Raw genomic sequence first — 20,581 nt, 5'->3', positions numbered from 1 at the left:
CCTCATCACCCCCACCCACCTCCCCCGCTGCGGTAACAGAGGTAGGGGAACCTCCAGACGTTGCCCAGCCCCACGGCGTAGCCGGTGCACGCGAGGGTGAACTCGGCGCGGCGACTCCAGCGCTCGCGCGCGGGGGGCGGGGCTGGGGGCAGCGGGGAGGAGGCGGCCCCCGCGGGGCTGTGGGAGAGGGAGGGGGACCACAAGTCGTGACGCGGCGGGGGGGGGGGTGGTGGTGGTACAGGGTGGTGGTACAGGGTGGTGGTGGTGGTACAGGGTGGTGGTGGTACAGGGTGGTGGTGGTACAGGGTGGTGGTGGTACAGGGTGGTGGTGGTACAGGGTGGTGGTGGTACAGGGTGGTGGTGGTACAGGGTGGTGGTGGTACAGGGGGGTGGTGGTGGTGGTTGTTGTGGTGGTGGTGGTACAGGGTGGTGGTGGTGGTACAGGGGGGTGGTGGTGGTGGTACAGGGTGGTGGTGGTGGTGGTTGTTGTATAGGGTGGTGGTGGTGGTGGTACAGGGTGGTGGTGGTGGTGGTTGTTGTGGTGGTGGTGGTGGTACAGGGTGGTGGTGGTGGTGGTACAGGGTGGTGGTAGTGGTGGTACAGGGTGGTGGTGGTGGTTGTTGTATAGGGTGGTGGTGGTTGTTGTTGTACAGGGTTGTTGTTGTTGTGGTACAGGGTGGTTGTTGTTGTATAGGGTGGTGGTTGTTGTTGTTGTACAGGGTTGTTGTTGTTGTGGTACAGGGTGGTTGTTGTTGTATAGGGTGGTGGTTGTTGTTGTTGTACAGGGTTGTTGTTGTTGTGGTACAGGGTGGTTGTTGTTGTTGTGGTACAGGGTGGTTGTTGTTGTTGTGGTACAGGGTGGTTGTTGTTGTTGTGGTACAGGGTGGTGGTTGTTGTTGTTGTACAGGGTTGTTGTTGTACAGGGTGGTTGTTGTTGTTGTTGTACAGGGTGGTTGTTGTTGTTGTACAGGGTGGTTGTTGTTGTACAGGGTGGTTGTTGTTGTTGTACAGGGTGGTTGTTGTTGTACAGGGTGGTTGTTGTTGTTGTACAGGGTGGTGGTTGTTGTTGTTGCACAGGGTGGTTGTTGTTGTTGTTGTACAGGGTTGTTGTTGTTGTACAGGGTGGTTGTTGTTGTTGTTGTACAGGGTGGTTGTGGTACAGGGTGGTTGTTGTTGTTGTTGTACAGGATGGATGTTGTTGTTGTTGTACAGGGTGGTTGTTGTTGTTGTACAGGGTGGTTGTTGTTGTTGGACAGGGTGGTTGTTGTTGTTGTACAGGGTGGTTGTTGGTGTACAGGGTGGCCCACAAGTCAGGACACATCGGGGTTATTGTTACAATACAGGGTGGCTCAAAAATCAGGACACATGATTATTGTTATATAGAGTGGCCCACAAGTCAGGACACGTAGAGTTATTACCACGCAGTGTAGGTGTTTATTTAAATGTTTTACGATTATATCTTATTATTCACGGAGCACCTGGAGAAACCCCACGCGTGCAAGGGGGCAACGCTCTATCCCCATACCGATGGGACAGATGGAGAGTAGTCCACGCTGCGCGGTTCTGCATTCTGCTGGCAGAATGATGATGAGGAATGACGACGATGATGTAGATGAGGTGATGATGATGATGAGGTGATCATGATGGTGATGATTATAATTATGTTGATGATGATTGTATTGATCTTGATAATGATTATTATAATTACGTTGATGATGTTGATGAGGTGATCATGATGTTCATGATGATGATGAAGTTGATGAGGTGATCATGATGTTGATGATGATAAAGTTGATGATGTTGAGGTGATGATCATCATGATGATGATGAGGTGATGTCAAGGCCTCACCTGAAGTCCTGAGAGATGGAAGCCGTCTTTACACTCCGCAGCTTCCCCATGACGAGGCGAGGAGACGAGGCGAGGAGACGAGGTGAGGAGACACGGAGTGACGAGGTGAGGAGACACGGAGTGAGGAGGTGAGGAGACGAGGTGAGGAGACGAGGTGATGAGACACGGAGTGAGGAGGTGAGGAGACGAGGTGAGGAGACGAGGTGAGGAGACACGGAGTGAGGAGGTGAGGAGTCGAGGTGATGAGACGAGGTGAGGAGACACGGAGTGAGGAGGTGATGAGACGAGGTGAGGAGACACGGAGTGAGGAGGTGATGAGACGAGGTGGTGATGTGAGCAGAGCGTGCTCCGTATCACCGCTCCACGCGAGTTGAACTTTCACCTTTGCCCGGCAGTGATTGGAGACTCATTAATGGCTCGGGGGGGGGGCAGCACGCGCGTCAGTGGGGCTCGTCACGTGTCACGGCCTCGGAGTGCACCTAGCCTGGCACAGGCGCCACTGGCGGTGGCCGCGGTGGTGTCTGTGGCCGGGCCACGAACCCCGTTACGGCTGAGTTCGATTCCCGACCATCACGGCCACCACCACCACCACCTCCATCGCTGACCGTTGTCTGAACTGGCCCTGGGTCTCCCCCTAGAGGGACTCAAATGGGCACCGCGTGCGGTGTGTGGCAAACATCGCCAGCACGGGGAGACAAAGACGGCCGGGCGGGCGTGGTGGCGCTGGCCACCCACCCCCCTCTGTGTGTACATCATAGGTGGTGCTACTCGCCACTAACAGCACTTGTCCCTACAGCCCTGCTAGAGGCTACCTGGGGGAGCTTTGTCTATGCGTGTATCATAGGCGGAGCTACTTGTTACTATCAGCACTTGCCCCTACAGCCTGCTAGAGGCTACCTGGGGGAGCTTTGTCTGTGTGTGCATCATAGGTGGAGCTGCTCGCTACTAGCGCACTTGCCCCTACAGCCCTGCTAGAGGCTACCTGGGGGAGCTTTGTCTGTGTGTGTATCATTGGTGGAGCTACTCGCTACTAGCAGCACTTGCCCCTACAGCCCTGCTAGAGGCTACCTGGGCGAGCTTTGCCTGTGCATGTATCATAGGTGGAGCTACTCGCCACTAGCAGCACTTGCCCCTACAGCCCTGCTAGAGGCTACCTGGGCGAGCTTTGCCTGTGCATGTATCATAGGTGGAGCTACTCGCCACTAACAGCACTTGCCCCTACAGCCCTGCTAGAGGCTACCTGGGGGAGCTTTGCCTGTGCATGTATCATAGGTGGTGCTACTCGCCACTAGCAGCACTTGCCCCTACAGCCCTGCTAGAGGCTTCCTGGGGGAGCTTTGTCTATGCGTGTGTCATAGGTGGAGCTACTTGTTACTATCAGCACTTGCCCCTACAGCCCTGCTAGAGGCTACCTGGGCGAGCTTTGTCTGTGCATGTATCATAGGTGGAGCTACTCGCCACTAACAGCACTTGCCCCTACAGCCCTGCTAGAGGCTACCTGGGGGAGCTTTGCCTGTGCATGTATCATAGGTGGAGATACTCGCCACTAACAGCACTTGCCCCTACAGCCCTGCTAGAGGCTACCTGGGGGAGCTTTGCCTGTGCATGTATCATAGGTGGAGCTACTCGCCACTAACAGCACTTGCCCCTACAGCCCTGCTAGAGGCTACTTGGGGGAGCTTTGTCTGTGTGTACATCATAGATGGTGCTACTCGCCACTAACAGCACTTGCCCCTACAGCCCTGCTAGAGGCTACCTGGGGGAGCTTTGTCTATGCGTGTATCATAGGCGGAGCTACTTGTTACTATCAGCACTTTCCCCTACAGCCTGCTAGAGGCTACCTCGGGGAGCTTTGTCTGTGTGTGCATCATAGGTGGTGCTACTCGCTACTAGCAGCACTTGCCCCTACAGCCCTGCTAGAGGCTACCTGGGGCAGCTTTGTCTGTGTGTGCATCATAGGTGGTGCTACTCGCTACTAGCAGCACTTGCCCCTACAGCTCTGCTAGAGGCTACCTGGGGCAGCTTTGTCTGCGTGTGCATCATAGGTGGTGCTACTCGCCACTAACAGCACTTGCCCCTACAGCCCTGCTAGAGGCTACCTGGGGGAGCTTTGCGATTCGCGTGAGTGAAGGACGTGCGTGGCAATGAGTGACCGGCTGGGTGTTAATGAGTCAATGCGTCACTAAATAATCCGTATCGCTGGCATTCATCTCGCCCCCCCCCCACTGATAGTGAATGAGTGTGTGTCATGGCCTGAGCAATGCCCGCCCGGCCGCCTTTGTCTCCCCAGTGGCTATGTTTAAACTACGCACCACTGCCCCAGGTACTCATTTTAGGCTGAGTCGACCTAGGGGAGAGGGGGGGGTGCGAGGCCCACTAGGTACCGGTTTTGCAGATAAACTCTATTTAGTTGAGTGTTACCAGGTGTGAGAAGACCCCACTGAGCTGCTGTGTAACTCTTTGTTCAGAAGCGACCTGGCCATCATAATGATAGCAGCTCAACCACGTGGTGGCTTGTCACGTGGTGGCTTGTCACGTGGGGATTTCTTATAGCAGCCACATCCTCTAAAACGCGTCTTGTCGATTCTAAATGTGGCGTGAAATAAACCCCGCGTCATTGGTGGTGTTGGTGGTGGTGTTGTGTTGGTGTTGTGGTGGTGTTGTGGTGGTGTTGTGTTGGTGGTGGTAGTGGTGTTGTGGTGGTGTTGTGTTGGTGATGGTGATGTTGGTGGTGTTGCTAGTGGTGTTGGTGGTGTTGTGTTGGTAGTGGTGTTGTGTTGGTGTTGTGGTGGTGTCGTTGTGTTGTTGGTGGTAGTGGTGTTGTGGTGGTGTTGTGTTGGTGTTGTGGTGTTGTGTTGGTGGTGGTAGTGGTGATGGTGGTGTTGTGTTGGTGATGGTGATGTTGGTGGTGTTGCTAGTGGTGTTGGTGGTGTTGTGTTGGTAGTGGTGTTGTGTTGGGGTTGTGGTGGTGTCGTTGTGTTGTTGGTGGTAGTGGTGTTGTGGTGGTGTTGTGTTGGTGTTGTGGTGGTGTTGTGTTGGTGGTGGTAGTGGTGTTGTGGTGGTGTTGTGTTGGTGATGTTGGTGGTGTTGCTAGTGGTGTTGGTGGTGTTGTGTTGGTAGTGGTGTTGTGTTGGTGTTGTGGTGGTGTCGTTGTGTTGTTGGTGGTAGTGGTGTTGTGGTGGTGTTGGTGATGGTGGTGGTGGTGTTGTGTTGGTGATGGTGATGGTGTTGGTAGTGGTGTTGGTGATGGTGGTGTTGTGTTGGTGGTGGTGTTGGTGTTGTGGTGGTGTTGGTGATGGTGGTGGTGTTGGTGTTGGTGGTGTTGGTGATGGTGGTGTTGTGTTGGTGGTGGTGTTGGTGGTGTTGGTGATGGTGGTGTTGTGTTGGTGGTGGTTTTGGTGTTGTGGTGGTGGTGATGTTGGTGGTGTTGGTAGTGGTGTTGGTGATGGAGGTGTTGTGTTGGTGGTGGTGTTGGTGATGTTGGTGGTGTTGTGGTGGTGTTGTATTGGTGGTGGTGTTGGTGGTGTTGGTGTTGTGGTGATGGTGTTGGTAGTGGTGTTGGTGGTGGTGTTGGTGATGGTGATGGTGGTGTTGTGTTGGTGATGTGTTGGTGATGGTGGTGTTGGTGGTGTTGGTAGTGGTGGTGTTGTGTTGGTGATGTTGGTGATGGTGATGGTGGTGTTGTGTTGGTGATGTGTTGGTGATGGTGGTGGTGTTGTGGTGGTGGTGTTGGTGATGGTGGTGTTGTGGTGGTGTTGTATTGGTGGTGTTGGTGGTGGTGTTGGTGGTGTTGGTGTTGTGGTGATGGTGTTGGTAGTGGTGTTGGTGGTGGTGTTGGTTTGGTGGTGGTGTTGGTGGTGTTGGTGTTGTGGTGATGGTGTTGGTAGTGGTGTTGGTGGTGGTGTTGGTGATGGTGGTGTTGTGTTGGTGATGTGTTGGTGATGGTGGTGTTGGTGGTGTTGGTAGTGGTGGTGTTGTGTTGGTGATGTTGGTGATGGTGGTGTTGTGTTGGTGATGTGTTGGTGATGGTGGTGTTGTGTTGGTGGCGGTGTTGGTGATGGTGGTGTTGTGGTGGTGGTGGTGTTGTGGTGGTGTTGTGGTGGTGGTGTTGGTGGTGGTGTTGGTGATGGTGATGGTGGTGTTGGTGTTGGTGGTGTTGTGTTGGTGATGGTGGTGTTGGTAGTGGTGGTGGTGTTGTGTTGGTGGTGGTGTTGGTGGTGGTGTTGGTGGTGTTGGTAGTGGTGTTGGTAGTGGTGTTGTGTTGGTGATGGTGGTGTTGGTAGTGGTGGTGTTGTGTTGGTGGTGGTGTTGGTGGTGGTGTTGGTGGTGTTGGTAGTGGTGTTGGTGTTGGTGGTGTTGTGTTGGTGGTGGTGGTGTTGGTGGTGGTGTTGGTAGTGGTGTTGGTGTTGGTGGTGTTGTGTTGGTGATGGTGGTGTTGGTAGTGGTGGTAGTGGTGGTGTTGTGGTGGTGTTGGTGGTGGTGGTGTTGGTGGCTGCGGTGCCTCAAACATTGGTTGGCTGAGGTGCCATCTGTGGAGGAAGTGTGAGGGGCGATCTGGAGTCTTGGGACGGGGAAAAGCGCTGGGCAGAGACGGGTAGAGACGATCTCCCAAGCGAAATGCTGAGGGAGGGTGGCGTCTGTGTGCAGACTGCCCCACGTGACATTCTCACAAACGGCTGGGCCACAGGAGGGGTTCGGCTCCATTGGAATGATGCCCCCCTGGTGATTGTAACAGCTACAGGGGCATCTCTCTTCTCAGTGTACCGGGAAAGGTCCTGGCGAGGATTATTCAACATCGCCTTGCCAGGTAGCACGCTGAGGAGAGGCTTGCGGAGCCCCAATGAGGTTTCAGACCAGGGCGGTCCTACACAGATGTCATATTCTCTGTCTGCTACAGCAGAGGTGTTGAGATTTCCAGCAAGACCGACATCTCTGCTTTATTGACCTGGTCAAGGCCTATGATACCATGAACAGACCAGGGCTGTGGGCCGTTCTTCGTGCTTTCGGAGTCCCTGACTCTCTGCTCACGATCATTAAGGGCCTTCATGATGGTGGGCAGGAGTCGGATCCTGTTTACCGTGGGGTGCGATAGGGATGTCCTCTGGCTCCAACATTATTTAACATCATCTTTGACCATGTAGTTCGTGAAGCCTTCGATGGCTGTACCAGAATCATTTCCATCTGGTACAGATACAATGAGAGACTCATTGATGATCGGGTGCTTTTGAGGGATGGCTTGCTATTGGTCAACTATGTTATGTGTGTTGATGATCTGGTGACTCCTGCTCACTGAAAGAAGTTAGAGGCGCTCCTGCTGAACCTGGAGCTTGCCACTAAGAGGTGGGGCCTTACCATCAGCCCCACAAAAACTAAGCACCTTCCTGGGTATTTTGTACCATCGGACACTCCACCCCCACAACTCCCAATCGGTGATGGGGCAGTTGTGGGTGAGAGTGTAGAATTTCCCAAACCTGGGCAGTGTGCTCATGACCGATTTGACAGCAGAGGTCTTGCTGTGAATCAGTGGAGCGGCATTATCTTTTCATCGGCTGTGTAACGCTGCTGTGTGGAAGCGACCTGGTCTGTCGCTCCGCATGAAGCTTTTGGTCTTCTCGGCCACGGTCATGCCCTCCCTTCGCTACGCTTGTGAAACGTAGACCCCTTGAACGGAACATCTGTGCTGGTTAGAAACATTCAGAATGGCCTGGCTACGATCCGTCCTGGGTTGAACCTGCAGGCTGAATTGTGTGAGGGGCTCACAAATCCTTGAGAGATCTGGACACAGTCCCATCAGTGAGCTCCTCTAGCAGGCAAGGCTGCGTTGGCCGGGTGGGTCATGTAGTTCGCATGCCCAGCCACCGCATGGCCAAGCAGCTTTTATTTGGCTGCATAGTGGGGACTAAACGGGCACGGCACGGGCTAGAGAAGAGATAGACGGATGGGTGAGTGAGTGGACGAGTGAGTAAGTGACACGGGCTAGAGAAGAGACGGAGTGATGTGGTTCAGGAGGATGAGGAGCCGACTAGACTTGCCAATGACCGGTACCAGCGGTGTCAAGATCGGCCTCTGTGGAGGAGGAGGCTCGTGAAGGACGCTACTGGGCAGTTGGAGGCAGTCGCCCTCCAACAACAACGGAGGGCGGAGGAGCGACGCTCACAACAACAAGTGGAGCGCCGGGTGGCTAAAGCACAGCAGGTTGGCACAGTAGGGGGCACAGGTGGTGCATCAGCCAGTCATCTCAGTCAGTCGACCCGTGGCACCTGCTGGGTCTGTCCCGTGACACTCCTGCACCTAGCCTGGCACAGCAGTCAACCCATGGCACCTGCAGGGTCTGTCCCGTGACCTCCTGCACCTAGCCTGGCACAGCAGTCAACCCATGGCACCTGCTGGGTCTGTCCCGTGACACTCCTGCACCTAGCCTGGCACAGCAGTCAACCCATGGCACCTGCTGGGTCTGTGCCGTGACCTCCTGCACCTAGCCTGGCACAGCAGTCAACCCATGGCACCTGCTGGGTCTGTGCCGTGACCTCCTGCACCTAGCCTGGCACAGCAGTCAACCCATGGCACCTGCTGGGTCTGTGCCGTGACCTCCTCCTGCACGTAGGGGGAGGGGGCGAGGTGAGGGGGGGAGGGGGCGAGGTGAAGGGGGGGAGAGGTGAAGGGGGGGAGAGGTGAGGGGGGGAGGGGGCGAGGTGAGGGGGGGGCGAGGTGAGTGAGGGAGGGGGCGGGGCGAGCGGCGAGGGAGGTGGGGGAAAGGGGGCGGGGCTGCCCACGTGACCCCGCTAGGCCGCAGCCTGGCCTTGGTCGCGGTTGTGTCCGGCTGGGCTGGTGGGGGGAGAGGCGCCGCTTCGCGCGATTTTTTATGCAAATAATCGAGGGTAGAGGCGCAGCCCGCGCAAGAGCCCGCTCGCTCCACTGCTGGCGGAGCCGCCCCCACTGGGGGGGCCTCGAGGGAGCCCCTCGAGGAGGGAGCAGCCCGCGGCCCTCCTCGCCTCGGCGGCCGCTTCGGCGGCGGCTTCGGCGGCGGCTGCGACCGCCGCCGCGGCGCCACCGCCCCTGGGGCCCGCGGCCGCGGCCGCTTCGGCGGCGGCTGCGGCCGCGAGCACCGCGGCCTCTGCGGCTGCCGCTGCGGTCAGACGGCCGGGAAGAGGTGAGGAGGAGGAGGGGGGTAGGGTGAGGTGAGGAGGGGAAGGTGAGGTGAGGAGGGTGAGGGGAGGTGAGGGGGGTAGGGTGAGGAGGGTGAGGTGAGGGGGGGTAGGGTGAGGGAGGTGAGAAGCGGGGTAGGGTGAGGTGAGGAGGAGGAGGGGAAGGTGAGGAGGGTGAGGTGAGGTGAGGAGGGTAGGGTGAGGTGAGGAGGAGGAGGGGGGTAGGGTGAGGTGGGGAGGAGGGGAAGGTGAGGTGCGGAGGGGTAGGGTGAGGTGAGGAGGGAGGAGGGGGGTAGGGTGAGGTGGGGAGGAGGGGAAGGTGAGGTGCGGAGGGGTAGGGTGAGGTGAGGAGGAGGAGGGGGGTAGGGTGAGGTGGGGAGGAGGGGAAGGTGAGGTGCGGAGGGGTAGGGTGAGGTGAGGAGGAGGGGGGGTGAGGTGAGGAGGAGGGGGGTAGGGTGAGGAGGAGGGGAAGGTGAGGTGAGGTGAGGAGGGGAAGGTGAGGTGAGGTGAGGAGGGTGAGGTGAGGTGAGGGGGGTAGGGTGAGGTGAGGAGAAGGGGGGTGAGGTGAGGAGGAGGAGGGGTAGGCTGAGGGTGAGGTGAGGAGGAGGGGAAGGTGAGGTGAGGTGAGGAGGGTGAGGTGAGGAGGGTGAGGTGAGGTGAGGGGGGTAGGGTGAGGTGAGGGGGGTAGGGTGAGGTGAGGAGGAGGAGGGGGGTAGGGTGAGGAGGAGGGGAAGGTGAGGTGAGGGGGGTGAGGGGAGGTGAGGGGGGTAGGGTGAGGTGAGGAGGAGGGTGAGGTGAGGAAGGTGAGGTGAGGGGGGTAGGGTGAGGTGAGGAGGAGGAGGGGGGTAGGGTGAGGTGAGGAGGAGGGAAGGTGAGGTGCGGAGGGGTAGGGTGAGGTGAGGGGGGTGAGGTGAGGGGGGTAGGGTGAGGTGAGGAGGAGGGGGGTGAGGTGAGGAGGAAGGGGGGAGGGTGAGGTGAGGAGGGGGGGAAGGTGAGGTGAGGAGGAGGGGAAGGTGAGGTGAGGAGGGGTAGGGTGAGGTGAGGAGGAGGGGAAGGTGAGGTGAGGAGGAGGGGAAGGTGAGGTGAGGAGGGGTAGGGTGAGGTGAGGAGGAGGGGGGGGGGAGGGTGAGGTGAGGAGGGGGGGAAGGTGAGGTGAGGAGGGGTAGGGTGAGGTGAGGAGGAGGGGGGGTGAGGTGAGGAGGGTGAGGTGAGGTGAGGGGGGTAGGGTGAGGTGAGGAGGGGAAGGTGAGGAGGGGGAAGGTGAGGTGAGGAGGGTGAGGGGAGGTGAGGGGGGTAGGGTGAGGAGGGTGAGGTGAGGGGGGTAGGGTGAGGTGAGGAGGAGGGTGAGGTGAGGAGGGTGAGGTGAGGTGAGGGGGGTAGGGTGAGGTGAGGAGGAGGAGGGGGGTAGGGTGAGGTGAGGAGGAGGGGAAGGTGAGGTGAGGAGGGGTAGGGTGAGGTGAGGAGGAGGGGAAGGTGAGGTGAGGAGGAGGGGAAGGTGAGGTGAGGAGGGTGAGGTGAGGTGAGGGGGTAGGGTGAGGTGAGGAGGAGGAGGGGGGTAGGGTGAGGAGGAGGGGAAGGTGAGGTGAGGAGGGTGAGGTGAGGTGAGGGGGGTAGGGTGAGGTGAGGAGGAGGAGGGGGGTAGGGTGAGGAGGAGGGGAAGGTGAGGTGAGGAGGGTGAGGTGAGGTGAGGGGGGTAGGGTGAGGTGAGGAGGAGGGGGAGGGTGAGGGTGAGGTGAGGAGGAGGGGGGTAGGGTGAGGTGAGGAGGAGGAGGGGGGTAGGGTGAGGTGGGGAGGAGGGGAAGGTGAGGTGAGGAGGGTGAGGTGAGGTGAGGGGGGTAGGGTGAGGTGAGGAGGAGGGGGGTAGGGTGAGGAGGAGGGGAAGGTGAGGTGAGGGGGGTGAGGTGAGGTGAGGGGGGTAGGGTGAGGAGGAGGGGAAGGTGAGGTGAGGGGGTGAGGTGAGGTGAGGGGGGTAGGGGAGGTGAGGAGGGTAGGGTGAGGAGGGAGGGAAGGTGAGGTGAGGGGGTGAGGTGAGGTGAGGGGGGTAGGGTGAGGAGGAGGGGAAGGTGAGGTGAGGGGGGTGAGGTGAGGTGAGGGGGGTAGGGTGAGGAGGAGGGGAAGGTGAGGTGAGGAGGGTGAGGTGAGGAGGAGGGTGAGGTGAGGAGGGTGAGGTGAGGTGAGGGGGGTAGGGTGAGGTGAGGAGGAGGCGGGGGGGTAGGGTGAGGTGAGGAGGAGGGGAAGGTGAGGTGAGGAGGGGTAGGGTGAGGTGAGGAGGAGGGGAAGGTGAGGTGAGGAGGGAGGGGAGGTGAGGTGAGGGGAGGAGGGGTAGGCTGAGGGTGAGGTGAGGAGGAGGGGAAGGTGAGGTGAGGAGGAGGGGAGTGAGGTGAGGAGGGGTAGGGTGAGGTGAGGAGGAGGGGAAGGTGAGGTGAGGAGGAGGGGAAGGTGAGGTGAGGAGGAGGAGGGGTAGGCTGAGGGTGAGGTGAGGAGGAGGGGAAGGTGAGGTGAGGAGGGTGAGGGGAGGTGAGGGGGGTAGGGTGAGGTGAGGAGGAGGGGGGTAGGGTGAGGAGGAGGGGAAGGTGAGGTGCGGAGGGGAGGTGAGGGGGGTAGGGTGAGGTGAGGAGGAGGAGGGGGGTAGGGTGAGGAGGAGGGGAGGGTGAGGTGAGGGGGGGGGAAGGTGAGGTGCGGAGGGGTAGGGTGAGGTGAGGAAGGGGAGGGTGGTGGTGAGGAAGGGAGGGTGGTGAGAGTGGTGAAGGTGGTGGTGATGGTGGTGAGTGAGGGTAGTAGCAGTAGCAACAATGATGATGACGTTGCCTGAAGTTCATCTTGCGGCCTCACCCAAACCTGCACTAATGAATCGTCTCTCCTCCTTCCCATCCCCAATGGCAGGCCCAAAGGCTCAAAACGCCAAGCGGCCAGCCGCCAGCAGCACCGCGGAGGGAGCCGTGGACAAGAGGATGGCTCTGCTCGCTGCTGACACTCGCATCTCCGACATGCTGGGGGAGCTGCACCAGCTCATCAAGCAGACGCAGGTATCCGTGAATCCATCTGTGAGGATTGCATGGGGTTCCTCTTTGCCAGTATCGATCGTTTGTTAGCTTCTCAATCCGCTTGTCCTGGTGACAAGCGGATTGACTAACACACTATAACACTTCCACTACCTATACACTACTACTACACTATACACTACTACCACACTATACACTACTACCACACTATACACTACTACCACACTATACACTACTACTACTACACTATACACTACTACCACACTATACACTACTACTACTACACTATACACTACTACCACACTATACACTACTACCACACTATACACTACTACTACTACACTATACACTACTACCACACTATACACTACTACTACTACACTATACACTACTACCACACTATACACTACTACCACACTATACACTACTACCACACTATACATTACTACCACACTATACACTACTACCACACTATACACTACTACCACACTATACACTACTACCACACTATACACTACTACCACACTATACACTACTACAACACTATACACTACTACCACACTATACACTACTACCACACTATACACTACTACTACACTATACACTACTACTACACTATACACTACTACCACACTATACACTACTACAACACTATACACTACTACTACACTATACACTACTACCACACTATACACTACTACTACACTATACACTACTACTACACTATACACTACTACTACACTATACACTACTACTACACTATACACTACTACCACACTATACACTACTACTACACTATAACACTACTACTACACTATACACTACTACCACACTATACACTACTACTACACTATACACTACTACTACACTATACACTACTACCACACTATACACTACTACCACACTATACACTACTACAACACTATACACTACTACCACACTATACATTACTACCACACTATACACTACTACCACACTATACACTACTACTACACACTACTACCACACTATACACTACTACCACACTATACACTACTACCACACTATACACTACTACCACACTATACACTACTACCACACTATACACTACTACCACACTATACACTACTACCACACTATACACTACTACAACACTATACACTACTACCACACTATACACTACTACTACACTATACACTACTACCACACTATACACTACTACCACACTATACACTACTACAACACTATACACTACTACCACACTATACATTACTACCACACTATACACTACTACCACACTATACACTACTACTACACACTACTACCACACTATACACTACTACCACACTATACACTACTACCACACTATACACTACTACCACACTATACACTACTACCACACTATACACTACTACCACACTATACGCTACTACCACACTATATGCTACTACCACACTATACACTACTACACTACTACTACACTAATCACTACTAGCACACTATACACTACTACCACACTATATGTAGGGGTGTTGTGGGAAGGTAACACACAGCCACACCTTGGTGGCTACAACCACGTCCGCTATATCCCCGCCCTCAGTGGTGTAGGGGTATAAAGGGCGGGGAGCCAGAGAGCTCGGGGCAGTGTGTTGGGGCCAAGAATGAAGAACCAGTGAAGAAGGAAGGCCGGCTAGATAGACCCTGGGACTTCCCTGACCGCTGTCCTGTTGAGGGCCGGCAGGGTAAGCCGGTGGTGCGGCCCCAGAGCCTCAGAGCCAGAGCCATTTTAAGGGCCGGTCTGGTTGGTAGGGTGCCGTGATCTGTGCCATGACCAGGGCCAGATCAGATAGCCTCCTCTAGCGCCTGTAGCTGGAGGAACTGGGAGCGTAGGAATTAGGCTAAATAGCCTAGGGGGTGTCCCAGAGTGTATACGGGTGAAGGGGCCGTTAGCCCTTCCAGTGTAACCCCTGTTAAGTTGAATAAACAGTGCTGCCTCTACTCCACCGTCTCCGTGTCCCGTGAACCCACTGCATATACACTAGTACCACACTATACACTACACACTACTACACTATACACTACCACATTATACACTACTACACTATACACTACTACACTACACACTACTACTACACTACACACTACTACTACACTACACACTACTACACTACACAATACTACTACACTACTACTACACTACACACTACCACACTATACACTACTACCACACTATACACTACACAGACTCTAGCTCTTTCTGGGGAATTCCCAGGCGTTCCCAGGCCAGCCGAGCAACATCGTCCCACCGCCAGCAACGTGTCCTGGGCTGATCTGGTAGAGTTGCAGGGGGAGTCTACCGGGGGGAATCCTTACCGGGTGCCCGGACCACCTCAGCAGGCTCCTCTCGATCAGGAGGAGCAGCGGCTCCACTCTGAGGCTGTCCTCTGATTCCTCCTCACCCGATCACGGAGACTGAGGCTGGCAACCCTGCCGAGAACCTTAATTTCGGCCCCTTTGTCCCAGCGATCTCATCCTTTCGGCCATTACCCAAAGCTCATGACCATGGGGTGAGGGTGAGAACGTAGATGGACCTGCGAACCGAGAACTTTGTTCGAGAGCTCGGCTCCCGCAACACTGCGGACGCCGCACCGATACGCCGGCCGATCTCCCGCTTACCGTCACTCGCGAAAGAGACTCCGAGGTACTTGAACTCCACCCGGAGAACACAATCCACCCTCTCCCGGGGGTGAACCGTGACCTCAGATTTGGAGGCGCTGATCCTCATCCCAGCCGCTGAACACTCGACATCAAACCGTTCAGGAGCACGCTGGAGATCGCAGAGCGAGGACAGCGTCTTGTGTGAAGACAATTTAATGCGTCGAAAGGAAGCCACCCAATTTTATCGAGCAAATCACATTCGATTCATCCCGGGGTCAAATTAATTAATTTTCTACTTTTGAGTGCAAATATAAAAGCATGTGTGTCCGGACAATGTCGTTGTCTTTGTGAGCTTGTTGCTCTCGCGCTTAGGAATAGGGAAGCACAGCGGCCGCTCCGTCGCCATGACGAGCGGCAGTAAGAGCGCTCGTTTCATTGGTCATAGGCTGACCAGCAACAGCCGCTGTGATTGGACCAGACGTTTTGCCGTCGACGGTGGGCGGGACCGTTCGTGATTTAAAAAAGGAGGGGTGGAATGTACGATTGTTAATTGTTAAAATGTTGTTAAAAACACGAATAGGGCCACAATTGGCGGGACCTCGACCGAGTCTGTGTAGAGAATTTCAGCCTGCTAGGCTTTGTAGATATTAAGCACCAAAGATTCCAACTAATTTAAACGGACAACGCGGCAAGTTCATTAACAGTGTTGTTATAAAAAGCAGCGACGCCACCTCCATGCCCCCCCCCCCCCGCCGTGCTGGATACTTTGCACACCTCGGCTGTGCCTCGATATCCCGCCCATGGAAATCACAACCAGGAGTGGAGACGAGACGCACCATTGGCGGAGTCCAGCACCCACAGTGAACGACTTTGACTAAACACCAAGGATATGGACACAAAAGCGGCACCGGTACATCGTACTCCCGCAGCGCCCTCCTGCAAGACGTTGCGGGGAACACCGTCGTATGCCGTTTCCAAGTCTACTGAGTTAGAGTTAGACTGGAGAAGCATAATCCCATGACCCCTCAGATGTCTGTGAGAGGGAAAAAGAGCAGGTCCATTGTTCTAACATCGGAATCCGCATTGTTCCTCCAGAATCTGAGTCTCGGCCACCGGGCGGAGCCTCCTCTCCAGCACTCTGGCGGAGGCTTTACCCGGGACGCTGAGAAGTGTGAGCCGTCCGTAGTCGGGGCACACACCCCCTGATCCCCTCTCTTAAAAATGGGAACCACGACCCCAGTTTGCCAATCCAGAGGTGCCGTTACCCGCCTGGCGTGCGACATTGAAGAGGCGCGTTAACCGCCACGACGCCGCCCCTTACACTGTCCAGCGCTCGAAACAGCCCCAGGTGAATCTCCTCGACCCCAGCAGCCTTTCCGCTACAAAGGCCCTCGGCCGCCACAGCGACTTCGGCGGCCGCCGTGGATCCGACCCCCCAGAGAGGGGGGCACGTCCACCGGGTCGAGGAGTCCCTGACACTGTTCCTTCCACCGCTCGGCTATCTCCGTCCTTGAGGTCGATGTTACGCCGCCCGTACTGAGAACAGCCTGGGCCGCGTCCCCTCGGCCCCTCCTAAGGCATCGCACGATTTGCCAGAACGTCTTTGCCCGGCAGTGCCTCTCCGGGTGTTAAGATGTTCAAACACCAAATAGGTGCGAACGGTATCTCTTCGGTGTTTGAACATCTGAACAACTGTTTTGTAAATCCTGTTCTTATTTTTCATACTTTGATACTGGCAAAAAAGGTATTCCATGATATCTTTGCTCACCTCAAGCTATGAATGCTCTGATACGTGGTGAACGGTGGTGCAGCGGTTAGCGCTGCTGCGCTACGAACCCGGCAAAGACCTGAGTTCGATTCCCACTCACGGCCACCGACACCGGCAGTGATTGCGATTATCTAAACCGGTCCTGGGCCTCCCTCCCCTAGGTCGACTCGGCCTCAAATGAGTGGTGTGGAATAAACATCACCACTGGGGAGAGACAAAGGCGGCCGGGCGTGGTGGTGCTGGCCACCCACCCCCTCTGTGTGCCACAGTTGCTGCTCGCCTTCATAGGCGCTGCTGCTAACAGCACTTGCCCCAACAGTCTGTTACAAACCACCCGGGGGATCTTTGTCTTTGGTGGGCACAGCAGTCAAGCCATGTGACACCTGCTGGGTCTGTCCCAGTAAGATTTTTTTAAATATTTATTTGTACGTTTTAAAGTGATTTGTTGACCTTTCCAAGACTTTACACTCCTGCTGTATTTGTGTATTATTGTGTTTGCTGTTGTAACCTTCTATAGCTCACTGGATTCCAATCTGATTCTGATACTCGGAATGAGAAAGGGCGAAACTATTCAACTATTTTTGATTTAAAGCTTTCGTGACTGCAGTAATTCATATTCTTAGTTTTTTCGGTAAAGTCACGTTGAAGAGAAACAACAAAATAATAAAATATATATAAACAATAAAAAATTCTCACGACGTTTCGACCATAACTCAAACGGTCGTCTTCAGGTGTGTTGGTTCGCATAAATTTATTTGTAAACGGCGCATTTATAAATAAATAAATAGATGCGCCGTTTACAAATAAATTTATGCGAACCAACACACCTGAAGACGACCCTTTGAGTTATGGTCAAAACGTCGTGAGAATTTTTTATTGTTTTATATAAATTTCATTATTTTGTTGTTTCTCTTCAACGTGACTTTACCGAAAAAAACTAAGGATATTCAACTATTTGTTTTATTTTACCAGGTAAAGCGACCTGGCCATCAACAAATGATAGCGGCTCAACAAAGTGGCTGATATCCTCATCATCGTCATCATCATCGTCACGTGGACATTACAGAGACCCATAGAGACTCCTAGAGACCCATACTCATAGAGACCCACAGGGACTCACACTGAAACTACGTTTAGAGTTACCAGGTAAGGCCCCGCTGAGCTGCATAGCTGTCTCTCAGAAGCCACCGGTTGTGTGTTGGAGAGCCAAGCCACAACATTGGCAACCTGAGGTGCCGTGACGTGTCGCCAGTAACTTGCAACTCGCTGATGACGCCACTTGTAATTGCTGGGCCCTCCCAACACAACCGCTGTGCTGTGCCAGTGGCGAATTGGCGCGTTCTGTTGACGTCACAAACCCTTACTCGTTGGCTGTGTCGGGTGGTGGGGGGTTTTAACGACACACATTCAAGCGATCTAACCCACAGAGACCACCTGCGTTATGGGCGATGTTGGTCACGAACGCCAACGCGTTAAACTGACCAGCCACTTTACCACAGGCCTCCGTGAGGCCCCTGTGGCGACGGCCTGTTGTAGGTACAGTAAACGTCAATTAATGGATCGATTAACCGTGCTGCTTTTAATATTGTGTGTTTATAATGTTGTTAGTGTCTTCATGTATTAACTATCCATTGTTAGAATATTATAGAGTACGCTTTTTGTTATGCTATCGGAACGAATTAAGCCTTTGACGTGAAAATTCCTGTACTCGCTTAACCACCAAAATGTCGTAACAGAGTTACGGTCGTGAGAATTTTTATTGTTTTATATATATTTTATTATTTTGTTGTTTCCCTTCAACGTGACTTTACCGAAAGAACTAAGAATATTAATTACTGCAGTCACGAAAGCTTTAAATCAAAATTTAAACTCTGTTTCTTTCGGTAAAGTCACGTAGGTATAAATGAAATAATTTCGTTTCGTTTCTAACTACGTGGTGACCGAAATAACCAAGGAATTTGGATTCCTGCAGTCACGAAAGCTTCAGATCAAGATCGTAACGACCGGTTTCGTGGAATTAATTACCGTCGTTCGGCCGCGCTGTAAACGCACAATTCAAAATGTGAAAACCGGTGGACCCGGAGAACAATCCACACGGCCACGGGGAGAGAGAGAGAGAGAGGCACACAAACTCCAAACATACAGCAGGCGTCAGGGTCGGGATCGAACCCACGACCTCCTGTATACCAGGCGAGGTAGTTGACATGTCACAACTGTGGTACGTGAGGGTTAAATGGGTGACCTGGTGCAGTCGTGTGTGGTAAGCATCAGCACTGGGGAGACAAAGGTGGCCGGGCGTGGTGTTGGCCACCCATCCCCTCGGGTGCCACAGTGTCGGCAGCCTTCATAGGCGCTGCTGCTACTCGCTACTAGCGGCACTTGCCCCTACAGCCCTGCTAGAGGCTACCTGGGGGAGCTTTGTCTGTGTGTGTACATCATAGGTGGTGCTACTCGCTACTAGCGGCACTTGCCCCTACAGCCTGCTAGAGGCTACCTGGGGGAGCTCTGTCTGTGTGTACATCATAGGTGGTGCTACTCGCTACTAGCGGCACTTGCCCCTACAGCCTGCTAGAGGCTACCTGGGGGAGCTTTGTCTGTGTGTGCATCATAGGTGGTGCTACTCGCTACTAGCGGCACTTGCCCCTACAGCCTGCTAGAGGCTACCTGGGGGAGCTTTGTGTATATATCACAGGTGGTGCTACGCGCTACCAACAGTACTTGCCCCGACATTAAGAAGCTAAGCGGGTGACCTTTGTGTGTTGCAGGAGGAGAGGTCGCGGAGTGAACACAATCTGGTGAACATTCAGAAGACTCACGAGCGCATGCAGACAGAGCAGAAGAGTGCGTGTCTCCCCGTGTCTCCCCGTGTCTCCCCGTGTCTCCCCGTGTCTCCCCGAGTCTCCCCGTGTCTCCCCGAGTCTCCCCGTGTCTCCCCGTGTCTCCCCGAGTCTCCCCGTGTCTCCCCGTGTCTCCCCGTGTCTCCCCGTGTCTCCCCGAGTCTCCCCGTGTCTCCCCGAGTCTCCCCGTGTCTCCCCGTGTCTCCCCGTGTCTCCCCGAGTCTCCCCGTGTCTCCCCGTGTCTCCCCGTGTCTCCCCGAGTCTCCCCGTGTCTCCCCGTGTCTCCCCCGTGTCTCCCCGTGTCTCCCCGTGTCTCCCCGTGTCTCCCCGTGTCTCCCTGTGTCTCCCTGCGTCTAGCCGTGTCTCCCCGTGTCTCCCCGAGTCTAGCCGTATCTCCCCGTGTCTCCCTGCGTCTAGCCGTGTCTCCCCGTGTCTCCCTGAGTCTAGCCGTGTCTCCCCGTGTCTCCCTGCGTCTAGCCGTGTCTCCCTGAGGCTAGCCGTGTCTCCCTGTGTCTCCCTGCGTCTAGCCGTGTCTCCCCGTGTCTCCCCGAGTCTAGCCGTGTCTCCCCGTGTCTCCCTGCATCTAGCCGTGTCTCCCTGAGGCTAGCCGTGTCTCCCTGTGTCTCCCCGAGTCTCCCTGCGTCTAGCCGTGTCTCCCCGTGTCTCCCCGAGTCTCTCCCCATCTCTTTGTGTCTCCCTGAGTCTACCCGTGTCTTCTAATGTCCCCGTGTGTCTCCACGTGTCCCCACACGTCCCCACGTGTCCCCACACGTCCCCACGTGTCTCTGCGTGTCCCCACGTGTCCCCGTGTGTCCCCACGTGTCTCTGCGTGTCTCCACGTGTCTCTGCGTGTCTCTGCATGTCCCCACATGTCTCCACACGTCCCCGTGTCTCTGCGTGTCCCCACGTGTCTCCACGTGTCCCCACACGTCCCCACGTGTCCCCACGTGTCTCTGCGTGTCTCTGTGTGTCCCCACGTGTCTCTGCGTGTCCCCACGTGTCTCTGCGTGTCCCCACGTGTCCCCACGTGTCTCTGCGTGTCCCCACGTGTCTCTGCGTGTCCCCACGTGTCCCCACGTGTCTCTGCGTGTCCCCACGTGTCCCCACGTGTCTCTGCGTGTCCCCACGTGTCTCTGCGTGTCCCCACGTGTCCCCACGTGTCTCTGCGTGTCCCCACGTGTCTCTGCGTGTCCCCACGTGTCTCTGCGTGTCCCCACGTGTCTCTGCGTGTCCCCACGTGTCTCTGCGTGTCTCTGCGTGTCCCCACGTGTCTCTGCGTGTCCCCACGTGTCTCTGCGTGTCCCCACGTGTCTCTGCGTGTCCCCACGTGTCTCTGCGTGTCT

General features: G+C 55.4%; 2 protein-coding genes across 3 annotated transcripts in view; one reads left to right on the top strand and one right to left on the bottom strand.

Moving 5' to 3' along the window:
* The window catches only part of LOC116958434 (sodium- and chloride-dependent GABA transporter ine-like), a 40,681-nt gene extending 38,698 nt beyond the window's left edge, over nucleotides 1-1,983 (bottom strand). The window contains exons 1-2 of the mRNA XM_076056670.1: nucleotides 1,850-1,983; nucleotides 20-177 (exon numbers count right to left, since the gene is read on the bottom strand). Of these exons, the coding sequence (XP_075912785.1) occupies nucleotides 20-177; nucleotides 1,850-1,899 (208 nt within the window). The 5' untranslated portion in view covers nucleotides 1,900-1,983. The remainder of the gene's footprint in view (nucleotides 1-19; nucleotides 178-1,849) is intronic.
* Nucleotides 1,984-8,622: 6,639 nt separating this feature from the next.
* The window catches only part of SGF29 (SAGA complex associated factor 29), a 23,339-nt gene continuing 11,380 nt past the window's right edge, over nucleotides 8,623-20,581 (top strand). The window contains exons 1-3 of one of the 2 annotated variants that reach the window (XM_076056669.1): nucleotides 8,623-8,999; nucleotides 11,878-12,020; nucleotides 19,167-19,242. In XM_076056669.1, coding sequence (XP_075912784.1) covers nucleotides 11,946-12,020; nucleotides 19,167-19,242 — 151 coding nt within the window. In that variant the 5' untranslated portion in view covers nucleotides 8,623-8,999; nucleotides 11,878-11,945. Of the gene's footprint in view, nucleotides 9,000-11,877; nucleotides 12,021-17,368; nucleotides 17,548-19,166; nucleotides 19,243-20,581 lie in introns of those variants that run through there. The other variant, XM_032981013.2, reaches the window with a different exon arrangement.

Source organism: Petromyzon marinus, chromosome 77, assembly GCF_048934315.1.
Source record: "Petromyzon marinus isolate PM22_M1 ecotype Great Lakes invasive population chromosome 77, UKy_Petmar_22M1.pri1.0, whole genome shotgun sequence".
Taxonomy (NCBI): Eukaryota; Metazoa; Chordata; class Hyperoartia; order Petromyzontiformes; family Petromyzontidae; genus Petromyzon; species Petromyzon marinus.
This window is presented reverse-complemented; position numbering and strand designations above follow the sequence as displayed.